Source organism: Papaver somniferum, chromosome 3, assembly GCF_003573695.1.
Source record: "Papaver somniferum cultivar HN1 chromosome 3, ASM357369v1, whole genome shotgun sequence".
In the NCBI taxonomy this organism is placed as follows: Eukaryota; Viridiplantae; Streptophyta; class Magnoliopsida; order Ranunculales; family Papaveraceae; genus Papaver; species Papaver somniferum.
In genome coordinates, this window is record NC_039360.1 from 215,272,675 (window position 1) to 215,287,005 (window position 14,331).

Below are 14,331 nucleotides of genomic sequence, written 5' to 3' on the forward strand. Positions count from 1 at the left end.
AGAGAGTCTTCGGACATATGTTCAGGTTGCATAATCCGGCAAATTTGTTCAAACTCTCTTACATGAGTGTAGGGGTTCTCAGAATCGAACCCTCGAAATTTTGGAAGTATTTGTATCATGCTTGCATTTATTTTAAAAAAGTTATCGGTTTGAGGTAAAACAATACATGATAATTGAGTTTTTATTGTGGGAAACATGTATTCATGGAGAGCATGAGGTTGGCCCATATTTGAAAAAAAGGAAACTAGTGTGACACAAAGCCCACTATTTGGTTGATGAAAATTTGGTTTTTAAAGGCAAGGGGCAAAGCCCATTTTGGTTTTTAAAGATGGGGAGCAAAAATTTGGTTTTTGAAATTAGAAGCAAATTTTTTTTATTTTTTATTTTTTAATTTTTTTTTAGCCCAAAATTTAGTTAAGTTTGGTTCACAAAAGAGGCAAGCCCAAAATCCAAAAAGTTAAGTTTAGAGCAACCCCCTATTAAGAAATTACAAGCCTAACAAACAACTAAATTACAAGCCCAAATAAAGAAAGAAATAAAAATAAAACTAATTATTACAAACCCACAAAAAAAAAGAAAATAAAAATAAAATTATTACAATCCCAATTAAAGAAAGAAATAAAATTAAAATAATTATTACATGCCCAAAAAGATAATTAAAATTACAAGCCCAAAAGAGAATAACAATATAAACCCACAAAAAAAATTACAAGCCCAATAAATTTGGGTTTGGGTTTAGGCTTACCTGCTTAAGCACAGCCCAGCTGCTCAGTTTGGTTGCAAAAGCCCAGTTGGGCTTTGGATCATCCTTCTTCAACTCCTTAACAGAGGCCCAGTTGGGTCACAACTTCTACTCCAACAGCACCAGCCCAGCCCAGCTCAACAGATCAGCAGCTCAGCAAGGCAGGTTCAGGCTTCAGGCAACAGTTCTGGCACCAGCAGTGTTTTGTTTAACTCAAGCCCACAGAACTGACTGTGTAGCAACTTCAACAGCTGCAGTTTTTGGTTCTCAGTGCTGCTAGCAACAGCTTCTCAAGTCCATTAACAGCTCCTCAAGTACCTGCAACAGATAGAGTTAATTAGTTCTTGCAACAACTCAAAATTGGCTCAACAGAGATAGCCAACATAGCACAGAAACAATGGTTCAGTGCACAACAATGGGAATGAACATAGAAATTGCAGAGATTGCAGTTCTTAGGAACCAATTTGAACTGGTGCAAAGTGACTATTGCATAGCCATGAAGAACAAGATTCAGGTGCAGTGCAGCTACGTTACACTATGATACAATCTGAGTTGTAACTGAGATGCTGCTGTAAGCAAGAAAAGAAATGGAGAACAGGACAAGATGCAGTGATGAAGTGATGAAAAGTATGCAAGTTATGCAGTGAGAGCAATGAACAAGAGGATGACAATAATGCTTATGACAGTTAGGTAACAGTAATGCAAACTAAGCTAAGATGAAGTACAATAAACTAGCAAACTAACAACAATTAATGATAATGCAGTTACAGCTACAGGCTTACACTAAGTTACACCAAGAATGCAAGATGCAATGATGCTATGAATATGCAGTATATGCAAGAAGATGCACTAGCTAACAATGCAATATATGCAAGATGACAGCGCAAGAAGGGAATGATGGTTATGGACAGCAAGCAAGAATGCAAGAAAAACAAAGAGACAACACAGCGCCGCTACCGAGTCCCCGGCAGCGGCGCCAAAAACTTGGTAGCTCAAGGAATGAGTCCTAAAACTATGTTTTAACCTAAACCTGCAAGTATACAGGATCTAAAGTAGTGAGTGAGCAAATAAGGGGAAGTCCACAGGGACAAGGAGGGAGCTGGTGTTGTTTTCAAAATCTTTCTAGTGACTAAAAGCACTAGGGCATTTGAATCCACCCAATAATCCTAAGCTAAGGCAATACCTATTCAAATTATGTTCTTGTTCCTTTCCAGATAAAACTACAATGAATGATCTATCAGTTAGTCTCCCTAACTCACCCCTAGTATAAGCTGTCTTCTTACAGCACAACCTATCACAGGCTCATTTGGTTCAATTAGCTAACTGTCATTCCTTTATCAATTAAGCACATTTCTTCTTCCAGAGAGGTCTCAAATGGATGACTTATCAACCAACTTCACTAACTCACCCCTAGTATCAACTGTCTTCTTACAGTACAATTGATCACAGGCTAATTTGATCCATTAGCTAACTATCATTCCTAAAGCAATGAAGCACAATCAAGAACAACAACATGAACATGAATTATCTTAAAATATGATTATGGGTTTCATCAAAACCCTAGTTATTCAATTATAACATGATGAACACAATACTGAAAATAAACTACTACAACTTGGTGCACCGGCTACTCCGGGCATACCCTCAACACCACACCCACAACCCATATTTATAGTTACAAGTACTTTCCCCAAAATACCTAATTTACAAAATTAGGGTTTTGTGTTCTTCCCCAAATTCAACAGTAAACTAGGGTTTCGAATTTACCTAATTAGATGGGACAATTGCTCTTCGACCCATGTTTCGTCTGCCTCTCCTTGTCCATCTCCATGCCCTAGCTTTTATCTCTTCCATCATTGATATCTTCCAACCAATTTCTTCAACTCACACGTCACTGATGAGATGTGACGCTGCTGAAATTAGTTGACATATATCATGGATAGTTGGTGGTAAAGATGGGTTGCGTTTGTAAGATGATTTGGTGGCGACAGGGAGTGGTGGTGATGATGGAGCTCTCTGCAGAGAGCAGTTGAAGAGGAGAGGGAGAGAAGAAGGAGAAGAAGTCGATGGGAATTAGGGATTAGGTTCTGTTTTGGGTGAAATAGGTTTAGGTGCTATGGTGTTGGGCGGATCAGAAGGGTTTGATGAACATCGAGGATGAGTGTTGGATTATCACATCTGGATTGAATCGAACGGCACGAGGGAAACATGCTTGGAGCGACCGTTGGATTTGTGATACATCAAAACTGACGGCTCAGATTAGAGTTAGGTGCTGTGATGTTTGACAGGAACTTCAGAGTTTGATGCACGATGATGAGGCGACCGTAGGATGATGTGATGGATCCTATCTGACGGTTCTCATGGAAATGGGTATGGATACTTGAAATGGATTTGGGTAAGGGTTTTGGGCCTTGGGTATGCCAAGCACATATCTTCTTTAAGAACAATTCTTCCTCTTCAAGCCCACTTCTAGTTTATCCGGCTCTTGCAAACATCATTCTTTGTTGCCTTCCTGCGGGAGTCTTGACCGTTTCTTTGCTCTTTTCTCTCAACAATTCATCCAAGTTTTATTTAGTACCTAAAAATACAAAATTAATTAATAAAAATATTTATTCTTGAAAACAATGAAAATACAGAATATGGGATAAAATGTAGAATTAATGCACAGAAGATGAGTTAAATGCCAAGAAAAATATATAGAAATATGCACTTTTTAGCACTCATCACAGAAGACACTTGTCTGACACGAGCAGGCGTCTCAACTACCCGCATTAAACACTCTGAGCAGTGTACGTGTCGATCAACCCGTGGAACGAACGAGGATGACTCAGCGTGATCAAGCAATGAACGAAGACCTCTGCGTGATGGACACAAAGCACAAGAAGATAAGGTTCCAACGGCTCTCAGAAACGGGTCCCACACTCTAACCCTATAAATACCCCCTCTCCACCAAGAGAGAGGGGATCGGAAAAAAGAGAGGTTTAGAGAGAAGTGGAGAGAGAAGAATTGTTAGTGTAAGTTTACCTTTTACAATTCGCAGACCTATGTAAACTCCAAAGTCATTCGACCACCTCTGTAATCATCAAATGCATAGTGAAAACGACAACCCCGTGGATGTAGGCCTTAGTGCTGAACCACGTAAATCCCAGTCTTATTTACATTTCATCACTTTACATTCATTTCATACTCCACGAGTTTTACTATTACACTTCGTTTTCTTTATCTTCCTCTATATGAACGGCTCTGGTGATGATATTAGACGAGGCAATGATAAACCTGAAGGTTTTGAGCCGAGGAATCAATGCAATTGTCTCATCAGTGCGAGCATGTGTATAGAATGTGAATATTGTTTGTGAACATATAGATGCCTTCGTGATTTACGTGTTCACAATAGTGTCGCGCTTAACCAGTGTGAGAGCATAAAAATGAGTGAAAAGCGTCTATCTAGAGGGAAAACGCGGAAAAGAAAGTTGCAAATGTTGTTGGATGGATGGGCTAGGAACGAGTCTCCCGGTATGGTCGCCAAATGTTGAGGGGTGATTTTAGTTTTGGTTCTACAAATCCTAGCCATAACACATCCAATATCCTAGAGAGAGAGGAGAGAAAGATAGAGAAAAAGACCCTCTTTTTATTGTACTATACTTTTCAAAAGCCTCTTTTTATCATATCATGCCACATGTCCTAAACCTCCTTAATTACTACTCATTCCTTCTCTAATACAACCTCCTTCTTTCTTATTAATTCCTCCCTTATCCTTTCCAGCCCATGGATATTTTCTTAGTGGACTTGGACTTTAGTCCCCATGTTTCATGTTGGGTTTACCTCCCTTTTGGGGGCACATTAGCCCGGCTAAGGGGTAATTCATGTATCAACGAATAGTATGGTTAGATTAAAATTACACTTTAGAATTAAATTTTGGGGACTTTTTTTGTTTTTTTTGTTTTTTTGTTGAGAAGAAGAAGAGGAGGTTTTACAGGGATCATAGACACCGTGTCACAACTCAGAGAAAGAGTCGTTAATTTCGGGAATCTATTCCATGTCGACTCCGTAATGTCGTCAGCTTATTGTCACAAAAATTGACGACTCAAACCTACAATATTTGCAGGTTATAAAAAATCGTCAAGATATTATCTTATACCATAACGACTCTATTTATCATTTTGTGTCTATACTTAGACAAAAGGGTTGTTCTCATTTTGTCATTTTGAAAAAAAGAAAGAAAGGTCCCTTTACATAACAAACTCAACTACTAGAGTTTTGAAAATAGAAGAAAGGGTCGGTAAGATGTGCATCTTAAGATGACGACATATAAATATATTGACTACTTAAAAACTAACAGGGGGTTAGTCGTGGGAGAGTTCGAGAGATTTTAATGTATTTAGGTTTTCTCCTGTTAGTCCTAAGGGAGTTTGAGGGAGTCTCTTCAAATCCCCGTTAGTCGTGGGGGAGTTTAGAGGAGTCTCCTAAACTCTCTAGAAAATACCTGTTAGTCGCTGGGGAGTTTAAAAAAAGCTCTTGAACTCCCTGTTAGTCATAAAACCCTACAATACTAGGGAGTTGGTTTCTTTGAGGAGTTCGAAGGAGTTTTTAGTGTATTTTGGTCTCACAACAAATCTCTCAAAAGAGTAGAGATTTGGGAAGGAGTTTGGTGCGTAGAAAACAATAGGAGAAAGAAGAGGAAACGTTTTTTTACAGGTATGTTTTTTTTCTTATTTGATCTCCATGATTGTTTATTTTGATTGTGTGTATAGTTTTTTTTTTGTGGGTACTCTCTCTCTGTCAAAATCCTAATTTTTCGTTCAAAAGATCTTGGTAAGAAATTGCATGATTTGATTATAATGATATCTTTAAATTCAACCGTTGGAATATGATGAAATTTGAGTATGTTGTAGTTTACCTTGTTATAGTAGTATATTATAATTTTCACGCGGATCAGGTCACGTTTGCTACTGCAAAGCTTGCACAATATATGACTATGGTCTGCTGAGTTTAAATCCCGAATAGGGGACTGATTCCTATTTATCTTATTCTACGCTTATCGTACAAAGCTGAAATTTTAGTATGATGTTTGTATATATGAAGGTTTCCTACTGTAGAAATCTCATGAAGTTCTGATCACTTTAGGTACACCAAAGTGTGATAAATCCGGAACTGAATTCTGTATGCACGTATTGAAAGTAGTCGGGTTTTGAGTAATGTATCTTTTTAATGAACCGTTGTAATGCTATGATTTTTTAGTGTGTTGTGAAATATTGAGTTGTAAGTGTACCGTAAAAATTTCAAGAGGATCAGGTAAGTATTAGTACTGCAAAGATTGGACAATCTGAAACTGTGTTTCGGTGAAACAGAATTCCTTTACAACTATCTTCATAATTTGTTATGTCATCATGCATTAATTGGCTTGCTACTTTGCATGGGTGTCATTGAGAATCACTATCACTTGTTAAGTCCTCTTATTTAGACACATACTTCTCTTCTATTCTATATGTCAAAGTTCAATACAGTGGCGTACTTCATTCCGTATTAACGTGTTTTAGCCAATTCATACGGTGCTTTTGTTGCAAGGAGCTGTTAAGGGATTTTACTTAACGACGCAATGACAAAAAGAAATGGACTGAAAATACCGCAAGGTAATTTTACTTTTTATCTAATGTGAAGTTTTGAGTTTTTTGGTTAAGTTATACTCGGGTTCTACTTGACGAAGTTTTCTTTTTGTGTTTTATTCAGGTAAATATTACTTGGGGGATGGTGGGTTTGCAAACCGACGATATTGTTTAACACTATTTCGTGGCCAACGTTATCATTTGAAAGAATTTTCTGGTACGGGTAATCATGCGGAAAAGGCTGAAGAATTGTTTAACATGCGTCATGCTTCTTTGAGGAATGTAGTTGAAAGATTATTCGGTGTTGTGAAGTCTCGTTTCTTGATCTTTAAGTCTCAACATCCATTTCTGTATCAGGTGCAAGCGGAGATAATGACATCTTGTGCATGCCTAAACAACTTCTTACGAAAAGAATGTCGTTCAGATGAGTTTCCGGTCGAGTAAGAGGAAGAGGAAGATAGCCATCCATCAACACTTGTAAATGACGATGAAATTTTGACACAACAAACTCAAGAACAACAGCGTCAAGAAGTTAATGCATGGAGAAAGAGTATAGCGGATGATATGTGGGAAAATTTTCGTGAACAAAGTGAGTTAGAATTGTATGGAGACCGTTAAATTGAAGGGAAAAAAAATTATCTCGTTGCACAAAATAACATACTATTGATACAGAGATATGATCATTTTCATTTATTTTTTTCTTTTGATTAAAGATCAATGTTATTTGCAAATAAGGGTTTATTGTTTCTTAAAAGAGAATGAGTTAGGAGTGAACTCTCTCAAACTCCCCCAAACCCCCTCTAATAAACTCTCTCAAACTCCCTACACTCCCCCAAACTCCCTGAACTCAAAAACACAAAACTCTCTCAAACTCCCTACACTCTCTCAAAATCCATGAGATTTAAAATACACTCAACTTCCCCGAAATCACTCGAGGACTAACCCCCTGTAAATTCCCAGACGACCCTTAAGATGACTTTTAAGATGTCGACCCACACATTTTTTTGGTCAGACTTGAAAGGGTCGTTCTCATTTTGTGTCATACTGGTGACGATTCTCAAATACACAGTGATGATTCTATTGAATTAAGACGACTCTTTCATTTTTTTTGGCCAGAGAGGTAGTTTTTGGTCATATAAAGTCGTTAGTGTATAAAAAGGGATCGTCAGAGTAGGGAACGTCAATTGGTCCTATAATACATTGACGACTCTATATGGGGCAAAAATTCTTAAAACCCAGAAAAAGGGTTGTTATCTCCTACACCTTAAACATCCACGATTTTTCATACAAATAACACGCAGATGAAAAAACGTTAGGGTATATAGTTATCGAGGTTGACAACCCTTATTCTGTAACTGATATTTTTCATTTAAAAAATGAATTTTGCAAACAAAACATCATACTTAACACAAATAGGATGTAGATTCGTAATTTTTAGTTCACTTACTTTCTAATTTGGCCATATCTTCTTCCGATTCGTCCTGAGTTGTTAATGGAGTTGTGATGGAGAGTCGAGAGATAGGGGAGAAGGGGACTGATTATTATTTTGGGTTTAAAAATGAAAATGAGTTGGGATTTAAAATTAGGGATTAATAGAATTTTAAGTTTTAGGTTTAGTGAAGGATAAAACAGTATTGTCATTATATTTCGGGTGGAAATAAAATGGCTGACGCCCCTAATTATTTTGCGGGGCCCCAATTAAGCTGTGTTACTTATTTATCTTTAACGACACAGTGTGATTCACACGTGCATAACAGATCCTAAGGGTTTTCTTCGTCTACTGGTTTCCCAATTTCATTTATTTCTATTCGAGTTTTCTTCTTCTTCTCTTTCCTAGCTTAAATCAGCGACTTTCATCCTCCTATCTTAAAATTAATCTATATCGTGATCTTAAAGTTTCAATTTTCTGTGATTTTGAGGAGTTTGAAAGGTTTAATGAATCAGCCAATTTCATCCTTCTATCCTAAATTGGTCTACATCGTGATCTTAAAGTTTCAATTTTTCTGTGATTTTGGGGAGTTTGTAACGTTTAGTGAATCAGTGAATCTCATCCTCCTATCCTAAATCAGTCTACATCATGAGCTTAGACTTTTAATTTTTCTGCGATTTTGAGAAGTTTGAAACGTTTAATTATGGATGACGAGCAGAATAAGAAGAAAAGAGCAAAAGTAAATATTTTTGATGATAACACTTCTCGACCACATCTTCCTGAAGAGTTGTTACGGAGAATATTCTGATCAGATTACCAGCTCGGACTCTAGGCATATGCAGCTGCATCAGTAAGTTATGGTACAATTCAATTCTTAATGATTCAAGATTTGCTAACTATCACTTAGTTCATAACAAGAACAAATTGAATCTAGTCTTCAATCTCCTTAATGTGTCTAATAAAAGGTTCGAAAGGGCTTACTTTTTAGGTTTAGAAGAAAAGGATAATCATAACAATGATAATAATGATGATGATACTCTGTGTTATAGATTAGTAGCAGGCATAAGTTTCCTTTACACAAGTGAACTAGTAGGTTATTTTAATGGTTTAGCTTGTATTGAACTAGTGAGTGAAGCTGCTAGTATAATGACTGTCATTAACCCGACCAGGGGTGAAACGCTTTGCCTCTCCTATGTTACTCCTACTAAGTGAAAAGGAGAAGGGTCATGCAGATATTTATGTCATGGTTTTGGTTTTGATACATCATCACAAAGATACAAGGTTGTATTTGTTTATACTACTACTTCAAGTACAACAGCCACTAATAATGAGGATGAGGAGTTCGTTAGCATGGCTTTTACGTTGGGAGAAAGAAATTCATGTAGAAAGATTGTTACTAGTATTGCTGAAATCTCACCGGCACCAGGTTCTTCTCCTTTTCCTAGTTGAATGGGAGTAAGAGCTTCGAGAATTACTCGTCGAACATCCACCCTTTGTGGGGGTGATCTTTTTTGGAGGATAACTACTAGTGCTACTGATGATATTGATAATAAGATCGATACGTTGCTTTCGTTTGACATCCACAACGAGAAGATTCAGCTCATTCGATTCCCTACCGAATGTAATCTAACCTCGACGACGACGACGACAACGAATGAGCACCAATGTTTAGTAGTTGATCACCATCTTCTGGAGTATAAAGGACATCTCTGTGTTGCACGTTCTGAGAAGATTATGATAAGCAAAAGTCATCATAGTCATCATCAACACCACCTCCATCATCATTGTAATGGTCAGAGTAGTTTGTGTTGTTGTTGTATTAAGGTTCATATATTTGCGTTGAAGGACAAGGTGAAGCAAGTATGGACCAAGGGGGAAACTTTGGATATTCAAATTAAGGAGGAAGGCTTACTACCACCTCCCTTCTGTTGTTACTTCGACTCTAGTACTACTACCCCACCTACACGTATATTAAGTTTCTCCAATCAGCTGTCACTATATTGGTTTGATGGGGAATATCTTATATTCTACAATTTGCAAATGAAGCATCTCAAGGTGGTAAAATGCTCCAGCTCCTCTGATGAGCGAAGTCGTGATATCTTCGAAACTAAGATGCAAAAAGGGATTCGCCCAGGCCGGGTTATTTGTGATGATGATAATTCTAAATTCCCATACATGGATTATCAGCTGCACGCTCAAGTGGAGAACATGCTTTCTCTGAAAACCTTCATTCCCAGAGGAGAAGTTAGTGCATTGAACTGTTACGAGGATTTCGATCAGTCTATCCGAAAGGGAAGGAACCTACAGGTGTGGTGAATACAGATAGAGGTTCGACAAAATTTTATGCTTTCTTTTAGTTTTGTCCTGTCATTTTACTTCTGTAACATTTGTCAGTTTAGTTGTTAAAAACTTGAGCTTTTTTTTTCTTTCTTCCAGTCTGAAGCTTAATTCATGTCTTTGGATCTTGGTCGGTTGTCCTAATTAAATATTTACTAAAATATATTTGATTGTTTTCATAGCAACACCGGTGTATTGTTTTTTTTTTTTTTTTTGCTAAATTGTTGCTGTCGATCTTTATTGATGTGATCCATGTACTTTGATATTTTAAACCAGTGTTCTTCTTCTCCTAGACAAACCAAACGAACAGAATACTTCTCTCTGTTTGGTGGAATCCACATCTACCTTAGTCTTTATATCTAGATTGAGGACAGCATTCCTATGAGATCGCTTTCGAACTGGCGAACATATCTAGCATAATCAATTATGAGATAACTGTATGTGCTTACAGATAGTAAACCCTGTCGACGTACTATATATATGATAATGATAAGAAGATTGTTTATATTGCGTACTCGATCAACTTTTTAGATTCCGTGTCATTGTATTGCGTACTCGATCACACCAACGTCACGGTGCACATCACGGTGTACCTTTGAAAAAAAACAACAAATCCCAGTTACCCATATCAAGTTCCAGGTTTCTAACACCATATCAAGTTCCAGGTTTCTAACACCAACAACAAGAAGCAGCCAGGCACTTAAAATCAAAGTAGTAGTCAAATTCAATAAAAAGCTGACAAACTTTACCTTTGGACAACTAAATTCAGTAACTTTTCACCAAAACTAGGGCCTTAATCTCAATCTTCACTTCCAAAAGAAACTCATTTTACCTCCCACCAGCACAGTGTTGAGTTGAGTTGAATAATGACCAGCCTCTACAACTTGAGCACAGTGTTGTTACAGCCTATAGGACCTTGTAACACAAATCAGTATAACATCAAAAATCTTGAATTCTTATCCACTCGACAACCAGAACAGAACACTAAGCTCCTCTGTCACAAAGATGCTCATATGTTAACACTGTATCACTAAAATCCATTTTACCAGTCAATTCCCCACATCCCATTTCAAGTTCGGAATCCAAAACTTCCCATATTTCCACACAAACATGCACCAAAAACCATCTAAAATAAACGGCAATTTGCAATAACTGACAAAGCTAATTTCCAAAACAAAAGACAAGTTCCCATTCATAACAATAACAACAAATCTATACCAAATACTTTAAACTTTATTGAAAAAAAAAAAACAAACTGACAACAGTTTTTTGTATGTTTTGGACATTGTTTATATGATATAATCAGACCATTCAGATATAAAAGAAGTATGATCCATAGACTCCCCAGGTACATCTTCATGCATAGAAGGTTTTTCTTTCCCACCAACTAATCTAGCAGGATTACCCACAGCAGTAGTTCTTGCAGGCACATCAATTAGCACAACAGACCCAGCACCAATTTTAGCTCCTTCACCAATCTTAATATTCCCTAGTATAGTCGCCCCAGCACCAATCAACACCCCATCACTAATCTTCGGGTGCCTATCACCGCCCGATTTCCCCGTCCCACCTAACGTTACATGATGCAAAATCGACACATTGTTGCCAATCACTGCAGTTTCTCCTACCACAACCCCAGTAGCATGATCAAACAATATCCCTTTCCCAATCTTCGCCGCAGGATGTATATCCACGGCGAAAACATCCGCAATCCTAGAGTGTAATGCTAAGGCTAAAGGCCGACGAGATTCAATCCACAATTTGTGCGCAATTCTATGTGCTTGGCATGCTAAAAATCCTTTGTAATTCAATAAACAATGCGAGTATGACACACAAGCTGGGTCACGAGCTCGGACTGCTCTTAAATCGGCCACAGTTGCAGAACGTAAATCGGGATCCGTCGAGAACGAGTTCAAGAACAAATCATACAGAAGCGTTGATAACAAGGTTGAAGAACAGAGTTTATTACCTAGATGAAATGACAATGATCTTTCAAGAGAAGAGTGTGAGAGGATGGTTGAGTACAAGTATGATGCTAAAGCAGGTTCTGATTCTGCATCACGACGTGCTTCTGCTTTGATTTGAGACCAAACCCATGTTTCATCTCCTAGTAATTCTGATGTTGCTGTTGTGATTATTGTAGGATGTGGTTGCTGCGGTAGTGTTGCAGGTTGATGTTGCGGTGAAGGATAAAGAAGTTCACCTCCTGGCATAATGATAGCGTATGTTAGCAGAGTTCTGGGATGAGGATGATAAATTAAATGGAGGAGGAAGATGAAAGGATATGACTTATGAGGTTCATCTGGGATTCCAGTAAGTACCCTTGAAACTTCTTGTTTATTGTATTTACGACACGAAAAATCTTAGGGAGGAGGAATCTTTTGAATGGATTTTAATGATCAAATCGAGTATTTTCTAATTTGTGGCCCAATTTTTTAATTTTTCAATTTGTGGCCAATTATTTTCAATTATTTTATTTTAGTAGTATTAATTTTGTTATTAGTCGGTCTTGGTTTCCAAAAATAAAAATGAAAGATTAATCTGTCAAAAAAAATATTACAATCACTTCATGTATGCAAGGTCATAAATTCAATTTTTCGTATTGATTGTTTTTCTGGTATTGATTGTTTTTTGCACGACTTTAGTGTTTTTGGGTGACAAGCTTTATACCGATTGTTTTCTTCGCTCGACTTTAATGTTTCTGGGTGACAACTTTTGATGTATTAAGATTGAAGATTTATGGGAATGTTGGAGGTGGAGAGTATGGTGAACGCGAGGAATTGAACTTGTGATCTTGGGTAAAAGGGTTGGTTAGTTGACCAACTAGGTTATTTTAGTTTAATTGTTCAATTAAATTAATCAGTTGACCAATTAGGTTATTTATGTTTAATTATGCGATTGAATCGGGGTTTTAGCCAAATTGTGGTTGGTTGAATTTTTTGAGGCTAGTTCTAAAACAAGTAATTGTTTAGCCAAATTGTGGTTGGTTGAATTTTTTGAGGCTAGTTCTAAAACAAGTAATTTCGATTTTAGTTAATAAGTTATGATTGTTGTTAGTTTGTATACAGGTATATAAGTTAAAATTTAATAAAGAAAATATAGTTTTTTATATTGAATCTTAACCTGTATACTGGTATACAAATTAACAACACCCATAATTATTCATTTATGAATACAAAATCCTAAGAATTATAGGTGACTAAATATGTTATGATGCGCATGTTTATGTGATACATACATCCAAAACCTAGCTCATAATAAAAATTTGGCTCATCTTAATTTATTTCGGTTTGATTCGACTAATGCAAGTTTAATTTAATCTAAATCTTGTTATTAAAACTCGATAGATAAACAAAACAATCACCTAGAATTTCCCCTTTGTTTTAAAACTCGATAGATAAACAAAACAATCACCTAGAATTTCATATTATAAGTATCCGTTATTATTTGATAATTTGTTGAAACCTCGGGTTCATCATCCAAAAGAGGATGGAAAAAAGATAATCTTGGTATTCTCTCGTATATTAGAGTTAAAAAAGATATCGTGTGTTAGTAATAGGAGAAAACTACAACACATTAAGAGAGTTTATGTGTACGTCTAGATTTGTGGAGTCAAAGTCTAAAAAGCAAATCCCCAGAATATCCGATTTTGCTGCCATCTGTGTCTGGATATAATACTTCCAGGGCCATGGTCATTTTCACGGCACTTAAAGGTGACCCTAATTTTAATCCTCCGTGACCCATGTATTTTTCGTTTGCACTCAACTTCGTTTCATACACGACCTGGTCCATGAAAAGCAATCTCATCACTTTCAGTAGGTTCCTCTAGGAATTGAAAAGACCTTTATTAAACAAAAGGCAACAATGTTAAAAGGAAGCATTGTTAAGGAGGTGCTTTTCGAAAGGTACCAGAATTCATATAAGATAAACTAAAAAGTATATTATTTTATATGGATTTTGGTATCTATGATAAACTGTTACTCCGTATTAAAAACCGTGTTTCATAAAGGATTGATTCGACTAAACTAATTGTGGAAAATATCATTCTCTCCTCTTGTGGTAAGCATAAGGATTAGTTTAAGAGCAGAGAGTCAAGGATGGACAAAAGGAGACGGTCATTCTCATTTGTCAATGCGTTTTTAAAGTTTATTATTGTGTATATTTTTACAAAAACTTAAATTATTTTCTTTTGTTCATTATTTGTCTCTAAAAAGTGTGAT

At 36.7% G+C, this 14,331-nt stretch overlaps 1 protein-coding gene across 1 annotated transcript; it reads right to left on the minus strand.

The window, feature by feature from the left end:
- Positions 1 to 11,306: 11,306 nt before the first annotated feature.
- On the minus strand, positions 11,307 to 12,486 carry LOC113358631 (serine acetyltransferase 5-like). The gene has a single exon (XM_026602242.1). The coding sequence runs from the start codon at positions 12,322 to 12,324 to the stop codon at positions 11,401 to 11,403; it is 924 nt and encodes a 307-aa protein (XP_026458027.1). The 5' UTR covers positions 12,325 to 12,486; the 3' UTR covers positions 11,307 to 11,400.
- Between the last annotated feature and the right edge of the window lie 1,845 nt (positions 12,487 to 14,331).

What these genes read in the sequence shown, in the direction of transcription:
- LOC113358631 (XM_026602242.1), bottom strand. Translation starts at nt 12,324, where the DNA reads ATGCCAGGAGGTGAACTTCTTTATCCTTCACCGCAACATCAACCTGCA.